This window comes from Rhinichthys klamathensis, unplaced genomic scaffold, assembly GCF_029890125.1.
Source record: "Rhinichthys klamathensis goyatoka isolate OS25496 unplaced genomic scaffold, OSU_Roscu_1.1 h1tg000191l_1, whole genome shotgun sequence".
Lineage (NCBI taxonomy): Eukaryota > Metazoa > Chordata > Actinopteri > Cypriniformes > Leuciscidae > Rhinichthys > Rhinichthys klamathensis.
The window spans coordinates 6,967,501-6,976,455 of record NW_026606717.1 but is presented as its reverse complement, the minus strand read 5'-3'; the positions used below and the strand labels follow the sequence as shown (position 1 = coordinate 6,976,455).

General features: G+C 37.4%; 1 protein-coding gene across 1 annotated transcript in view; it reads right to left on the bottom strand.

Moving 5' to 3' along the window:
• Window positions 1–410: 410 nt before the first annotated feature.
• LOC130095573 (short transient receptor potential channel 5-like) overlaps window positions 411–8,955 on the bottom strand; it is a 37,710-nt gene continuing 29,165 nt past the window's right edge. Inside the window, exons 7-10 of the mRNA XM_056262330.1 lie at window positions 7,484–7,693; window positions 3,549–3,590; window positions 1,921–2,010; window positions 411–1,199 (exon numbers count right to left, since the gene is read on the bottom strand). Of these exons, the coding sequence (XP_056118305.1) occupies window positions 411–1,199; window positions 1,921–2,010; window positions 3,549–3,590; window positions 7,484–7,693 (1,131 nt within the window). The remainder of the gene's footprint in view (window positions 1,200–1,920; window positions 2,011–3,548; window positions 3,591–7,483; window positions 7,694–8,955) is intronic.

The following is an 8,955-nucleotide window of genomic DNA, read 5'->3' as shown; positions in this document are numbered from 1 at the left end:
TACTATACAGTAGGGAAGTATGTGATTTCAGATGCAGATTTTGTTTTGAAAGTTATGGTAGTTTGGGGGCAGGGCTATCTATTATTATAGGAATCGTTCATTTTTTGTTCAGAAATTACAAGCTTCACCTTTGAATATAAATTCCCAGTGTTTAAAGACTATGGGCCTCAATCAATAAACACAAGTGGAACACATTTTTCAAATAATTTGGAACGCATAAATACACATTATGTAAATGGTCGCATTGCCTCTCGCATTGAGGTTTTATGAACGTTTGTACACACTTTGTTTTGTTCGAGTTGAGTGAATAAGATCCAATGTGTGAAAGGCCTTTCACTATTGTCAAACCTTTTGAACCCAATGGCCTTAAGCTGTGAAAAGGTAATAGTAAGCTGACTTCGCTACTGCCACTACAGCTGTGTCGTAACAGACTCCTCTTGTTCCCAGCTGGAGGAGCCTAAACTGTCACAGGGTCCCATCCAGCCATGGCACAGGTCATCACTGGAGGCCAAGAGCTGTGCGCTGGAGGAAGCACAGTGCAGCGGGGGCGGCTGGAGGAGGAGACTCTCTCTGCCGTTTGCCCGTCGAGATGTGGCCTGCATTGGGTTATGTTCCGTCTCAGAGGGTCCCAATCCCAGCGTGTGCAGGTGCATCTCGCTCTGTGTTACCTTCGACAGCGTCTGAGGGTCGTGCCAAGATGTTTGCGGTACGCTGTCTGAGACGCTGTACGCAGACGGCTGAACTCCCGGGGTCTCCGCATGCGGATCCGGGACGTGTCCATTCATGCGCGAGATCAGCATTCCCAAACGCTGCAAAGAGTTTTTCTTGGGGCGTGAAAAGGTCCGCACAAATGCAGAGGGGTGGGATATGTTCTTCCTCAAGCCGTTGCTTTCCAGTCTTTCCCTGGCCGGTCCCGACATGGACCTAAACAGGGCCGATACGCTGAATTGGGACTCTCGGTTACTCCTGTAACATTGGGAAAAGGACGTAGATGCTTTGGATCTGGTTGACTCTCCCTCATCCCCACATCGGTGTCCTCCGAGCCCGTCTCCCTCCTCATCCTCTTCTTCCTCAGGCTCAGCTGTTTCGTCCTGCTGAGTGGTATCACTACTGGAAGAGTATGTGCGGCGCGGGGGTTTACGGTTGCCCAGCAGGTCTAGAACCTCGTAGCGGAAACTGGAGATGTCCTGCTTCAGTTCCTGAATGCAGAGAAACAGAATTCAATTACCAGAGCTTAACCACATCACCTAATTACAGGAAATATTCCAACGTTACGAGATTTATCTTCATAACTTCTCATGCTTAAGTCCTTATGGTTTTTCTTGTGGAGTTTAGGGATATGCCATGTCTGGAGTTTGTTACCTTCCATTTTCAGTCTCTTCCCAAGTGTTTGAGGTTTAATATACAAGAGGAGATTTTGGACATATCGTTCTTATTGTCATACCATGCCTGGTTATGATTACACTTCGCATTTAAAGTGAAAGCTACATAAGGAAATGAAAGGAAATCATTATTCAGACTATGAAATTCATATCAAGCTAAATAGATGTTCTAAAAGGTTTGGATGAGCCATGTTTGAACATACATTGTGATCGCACATCAACTTAATTCTATATTTATAAAAGTTGTATTGCGCTGTAAACTGGCCAAATCCTGGCTTAATCTAAGCCCTGTATGTGAAACCAGGCTCTTTTATAATAATGTCTACTTTACTTTACTAACAACCCGGCAAAGTGATCTCATTATTATTGCCCATGCATAAAAGGGTTTACTTTTATGATGCTGCCAGTAGCCTGTGTTGATATTGTATGTTTCAGTGTCTATCCAAATGTACACAAAAACAAATGAGATCACAATGGCCTCTATAAAATGATAAAAGTGTCTGTAAAGGGAATAAGATGACAAAAAAAATCCTCACACCTTGAAGTTCTCCTCTGTCAGCCCTTCGTCTGTTTTGGCGCTGCGGATCATGGCTGCAACGTATCGCTTTACCAAGTTTCTGATCACCCCCTGAAAACAGCCACAAACAGGATGAATGACACACACATTTCTCTTGATATGTTACCTTCTGATCTACAAACAACCATGTTTTCCTCTTCAAAATGACTTTCTGCATCCCCAAATGAGGGGATGATATAATCTCGGACTGGATGAGTGTGAGGGACCAAGCAAGGAATGAGGGCCATAAAAAAAATCAAAAAGAAAACAAAAATCCAAATAATCAAATCAAATGTTTAGACCTGTAAAAGAGGACAACAAAACAAAACTAAAAGAGAAATAAACCGTATCTGAGTCTTATTGCCAAATAAATTATATGAATACAGAAACCATAACAAAAAAAATACTAAAACAATGCAGGATGAATGAAGGAAAAGCATTGCAGTAATGGATGTGGCATGTACATTACCACTGCATCATGAACCATCACAGTGAGATAAGGTGATGGACTTTCGATGTGATTGGCATGCGCATATTTTGAGATCCTAGTTTAATAATGGGTGAAAATCAGTTTTGGGCGTATTCATGTATTAGCTGGAGGTGAAAATCTGGACGTGCATTCATTAGCATTGATTTGCATATCCAATAAAGAGTGAGCCAAAACAAGCTTAAGCACAATAACAAAAATAACAGCTATTGCAATATCTGCTACTGCAGCTCTTGACTGTTGGGAGTAACATTAGTCTGTAGCAATTATATACAACCTTACACTCACAAAATACACTGCTTAAAGGAATAGTTCACCCCAAAATGACAACTCTATCATTATTTATTCATCCTCATGTTGTTCCAAGTCTGTATGCTTTCATTTCTCCACAGAATATAAAATAAAAGATTTTGAACAATCATCACACAGCTCTTGCTATTTAACAACACAGGTGTCAAGCTCAAAAATAGCAAATAAAAAAATAAATGCATCACAAAAGTAGACTAAACGGCTCCAGACTTACTGTAAAAGTAGACTTACACTACATTCCCGGTCTTGTGAATTCATAATGGCACATCAATATTTTTAGGGTTCTTTTATGGTGTTTTTGTCCATTTTGGAACTTGACCACACACTTTTCACACACTCACTCTTTCAATAGGGATGTTCATTACACTGTCGCGACCTGCACCAGAGGTTGCTGGAGTCTGTCTGGCTATGAATTAATACATTAGCAATGTTTATCCAGTGGTTATTAAATAAGAAGCAGGACAGGATGTAATGCAATTAGAGCAAGTACCGAATATTGTCAAATTACAATTAACAGTATTTCTACATACTATCAAGATATATTTTAAGCATGATCAGCACCTTTTAAAATCTCACGATTTGTTTCTTTGCAAGCACCTAGACCTATTATTTATGAAAAGCATGCAAATTATATGGCTTGCAAAGCTCTAATAAGTCATCAATATGCATGATGCCCATCGGCTAACGTTTGTTTTCTCATTTAAATAAATTGTTGGCATTTGTTAACATATTAACAGCATGGGTTGAATCTCACAGCATGCTGAAAAATGGATTTGTGACATGGATGCCAAAATGTGATGGAGACAGTCATTACCTGGTAGTGCTGGTTCTGGATGAGGTTATCGGCATGCCTTTCCTAAAACATATAGAGCAAAAACAGATTTCAACAATAAATGTGTGGCATTATACAGATGCAAAGGTGAATAGTCTGAACAATCATAAAATAATTCCAGTTTTGATATAAATTGACATACTATTATAGTTTTTGTTAATATGTTCAATTAGATTCACTTTGACTTTAAAGTTTTAGTGATTTTTATTTAAAAAATGGTCTTTGATAATATATTTTTCTCGTTTTATTTTATTTCAGATAACATTCATTTTGTTACAAGACATGTTTTTCATGGTTTTACTTCATGACAATTAATCTTGAATAGTTTCGAATAGTCCCTAAAATGAAAATAGTGGTAACTCTTTAGTTTAGGGTCCAATTCTGACTATTAACTAGTTATTGTTGGATTTTGGCTGTTTATTAGAACTTATAAAGCACATATTAATGTCTTATTCTGCATGACCATATTCTACATCCCTTAATCCTTCCCAAAACCTAAATTTAACAACCACCTCACTAACTATTAATAAACAGCAATTAGGAGTTTATTGAGGCAAAAGTCATAGTTAACAATTAGTTAATAGTGAGAATTGGACCATAATCTAAAGTGTGACTGAAAATTGTGGTCATTTGTTCACCTGTTCCAAAACTGCATGACTTCCATCCATAGAACAAAAAAATTAAGTTTTGAAGTCATTTCAATGCAATGGCAATTAAATTGGACAAGAGCTTTGACTTCAAAAAGGATTCAAAAATCATAAAAAGTGGTCTATGCATCTTTATTCAAAGTCTGAAACAATACAAAAATGTGGTGTTAACTTTAGTTTGACAGCTCCAGTTCATTATAACTGTATAGACTTTATGCGTCAGAGAAACAAGCCTGCAGCCGTCTTTAGAATCTTGTCTTTGAACTTCCGTTTCTGCGGCAGCTCCGTATATTTCTATGGCATCGCTGTCGAAGAGTAATGAGCTGGTGAAGTGGATTCACTTATTGTAGTTAATGAAAGTTATCATGCGCATTGTAAAGTTTGAAGTGGATGTCATAAATGTCAGTAGACCGGGAAGATTTTAAAACGAGAGGTTCATTCATAAATCCGTAAGATCTTACCGTCACATGCTGTGGAAATACAAACCGGAAGACAGAACGCAACGAGTGCAGCGCTGAAAAGGGGCGGGGCTACATAAGATCTATACCAGCACATTTTCTCCTATTGTATTCCACAGAAGAAAGAAACATTAGGAGTTTTTAACTATTCCTTCAAGTCTTCTAAAAGCATTTTACACACATATTCTTCACTGAAATGCTAGCTAAAAATGAAAAAATAAATGATAGCAGCCTTACATGATGATTCCTAAACCCAAAACTGTTCGCTCCATGTGCTGTGTGTGGGAGAACGTGGGCGAGTGAGTTTGCAGAAACAGTAGAGCCCACCTCACAGAGGAGAGAAGTTCAATTGATCGAAAGAAGTCAGGGGGATTGATATTTAGGTTGAAGCGAGGTTGCCTAGCAACCAAAATCGGCATAGGGCAACTTGAGGCTGGACATCAAATAGACAACCCCTAGTAGGTTAAATCCAAACCTTATTTAATGGCAGGATATCCTTGAAACCATCTTAAGGATTTATGTAAGGGATAATGTACGTCCAGCCGGTTGTTATGTGAGAATAAACCCGGACAGGGTGATCAGGATCCCGACGCGAAGCGGATGTACAATGGATGTACATTATCCCGCTTATGACACGGCTACTTGCCACATAAATAAATAATTAGACACGAAATATTGATCTGAGTCAAAATATAGTTTGAGTTCCTTGCCACTTCAAATTTGCTTAGTTTGGGACACTTCATATTCAACAATATTATTGATTCGACTGCATTGACACTATTGGATTAGAACTGAACTGATCTGGACTTTGACATCACTGTTTTCTACAGAACCGCCTTATAGATGAATTTAACTCATTTCATAATTGATGTACTTCACAGGGCCGAGTTCATTTTTAAAATTTGTCCATCATTGAATCCTATTAATCACTGTAAAACTGCTCAAACTTGAGCACCGCGTTTTTAGAAAGCCGTGACATGCACTAGGCGCTACAAAAGACACAAGACGCGAGCGCAATGGTTATACACGTCCGCCTAGCGTGTTTACATAGAAAAAATATGGAAAAGTAGCGCATTGGAAAAGAAAAATGCGTTCTGTGTGAATTGCCCCTAAGGCAGCTGTAGTTCTGTCTTACACTTCACCACTTGTATTTTTGACACAAGCTTCGCAACACTCAATATGGCGTCTGTAGGAAGTCCCACCTTAAAGAGTGCTCACATTTACCATTGTTTAGTGAAATTTCAAAGGCGAAATCCAGGCATTTCAAAAGGAATTGTGACGTAACGTAATAACTATGAATTGAGAATAGACAATGAACCTTTTTGCTAGTGTGGCCTGTTTGTATAGGCTACTCTAGTTTGAATGATTTGCACAAAAGAAGCACTATTTATGATAAACCTGTTATTGTCAGATTATATTCATTATTTGAAATATGTAATAGCTAGGTAATTTAATGTTTTCAGTGGAAGAACATTTTCATTCCCAGTCCATTTTCCTAAAACTCCACAAACAGCATGACGAGCTTTACTTATTACTAACTAGTTTGACTTTATTTCTGTTATACTGTAACAGAGTCCACTCTAGGCGAGTTAACACAAACAAATCTAGACAAAAGACAATGATAACATGAGGGCTACACACTTGAAAACAATGACCAAGGAACCAATGACCAAACAGAACAGAGAACCACATGACCAAAACAACCAATCAGAACATGACACATAAACAAGGGAAGCACATGGCAAGATCACATAAAGAAAAGGGAAAATCACATGACAAATAGAAACCATGATTATGAAAACTACAAAATACAAGACATGAAAACATAAACTTGAAACAAAACCACAAAAAAAGACGTGACACATGCATCTATGTCCTTATTGAGAATTAACAGAGATTTAGATGTTGAGGGTTAGGTCACTATTATGATGATTAGTGTTTGCTTTAGTTGGGCTCTTGACCCTTGACTTTTTAACGTTCGTTTTTCTCTGGCTGCTGTAACTGTGTGTTTATAAGACACATTCGTTATGACGAAAAAGCCAAGAGAAAATGTGATCAGGTGGTTTGGCTAGCTATTGATGGTGACATAATTATCAAGTGGCCTGATTCACTGATCTCATTCGGTGTCTAAACTTTGATCATATGGGTGATGTGTAATTCATTTTATATTTTTGATAACTGTAGCCCTGTCTTTCGACAGCATGAGATTCAGCAGTGTTTTAAACAGATAATCTAAAGTCTTTTGAAAACACATTGTACACTAAACATCTTGAACTCATGTGTCTATTAGACTCACTTAGACATCATGAATCAGTGAATGAATCTCAACAACGGTGACATGCTTTATGCTGCAGTGCATTCTGGATGCATCATACAAAACTCATCATGGATCCCAGAATCCACTGCAGCATGAAGCATGCCCCATGTCACTAAAAACATCATTAGAACAAAACAATTTCTAGCTGGACAGTCCTTTTTTCCACCATCCACCAGGCTAAAATAATGAGTCTGATTGCTTAGAAAATGAATAGCAGAACTTTCCTCAATAAACCACATGATCTGAGGTAAAATTAATTTCCACAGCACAAACAAAATGTAATCCTCAGGGTTAAGAGTTAACAAAGCATGAGCGATAATGAATGATAGCAATGCTTGTCTTTAGCACTACTTAGTGGTTCTTCAAAAATCGCTGTTTATAATGGCAATTATGCTGTTTTTGTTTTCTTTAGTCAAGGGATGCGTCACATTTACTGAGTGAAGGCTATAATTTACCACCCACGCTGCATTCAGAATGAAAGCGCATAATGCATACCGTGAACTCTTTGAGTTTTCCATGTTTACACTCGTCCTCGTGCCTTGATTCTCCATGTCCACACAGACGGCAGTGCAGCCACACACACAGGTACCACACAGACTTTGGACTAGGTATGATGTTGAAGGGTGGCGGTAACGTCCCTCCCTCATCAAAGTAGCTCATCCACAGCTTGGTACGAGCAAACTTCCACTCAATGTCTGCGTGATCCTACAGCAGAACAACAGACAGCCAGTTGGATGGAGGACAGTGCTGACAGTGCCAGTTGGGATAGTGTCCCAGACTGGCTTTTGTTGTGATTGGATGATGCACGTTTACTCAGAATTGTGTTTACTTGAATAACAGTTCCCATTATGAGACATACGCAGGTGGTGAAAATGGCTCTAAATGTAGCTTATATAAGCACATAACTAACATGCTGAAAAATACATAAACATGAGCCCATCTGACTGTCACAAAACTGCTAAAATATGATGGTCTCTTAATATCCTAAAGATACTAATGGATTTAATATTCATTAAATGTGTGAAAACACATATATAGGGAATTCACAAGCAGAAACAAAATGGGAAATGATTGTGTAAAGGTCAATAATAAGTCTCTTAATATCAGATAATTTGACCTTTTATGACAAGATAGTTGTACTGGATTAAAAATGTCAAGTGGTGCAACTTTCCCAAAACGTGCTTTTTTAAATAATAATTCATGATATTTATAAAACACAATTTCTACCTTGAAAAATATATTTTAAAGGTTTTTTTGGCAATGGAATTTTTTTTAAATGTTATAAACGTTTTGGTTACACTTTATTTTTAGGTGTCTTTTTTACAGAGTAATTACACAAATAAGTACTGAGTAATATTAATTAACTACATGTACTTACAGTTAAGGTTAGGGTTAGGGCCTGTTACTAGTAATTATGCATAATTCACTGCTATTATTATGTAATGTGTAACCTAAAAATAAAGTGTTGTGCAATAAACTTTGCAATGAACATGTTTAGTTCAATATATTTATTATTAGTGCAAATTTTTTTAATATTTGATTACATAATTGTTTACTTTTGTACTATATGTTTAATATGTGTGTCGTATGTAATATAGTTTTGGTTTGTTGTATAACTTTTCCGGCACCAAGGGAAGCACTTTTGTTGTACATGAGTATAATAACAATAAAGGCTTTTTTCTATTCTATTCTATTCTATTCTATTCTATTATATTCTATTCTATTCTATTCTCAAAGTTTTTAAAAAATTATGAAACTACGTGGATGCAAAGAATACTACATACTAAAAATACTAAGAGCTTATGGCACATTTAAACTGTTTTAAACTAGATTTGCTCAAGGATACTCTTATTTGTCATTGACCCAGATGGTAATAGCACAATATTAAAGGAATAGTTCACTTAAAAAGGAAAATTCTGTCATCATTTACTCACCCTCAAGTTGTTTTAAACCTGTATGAATTTCTA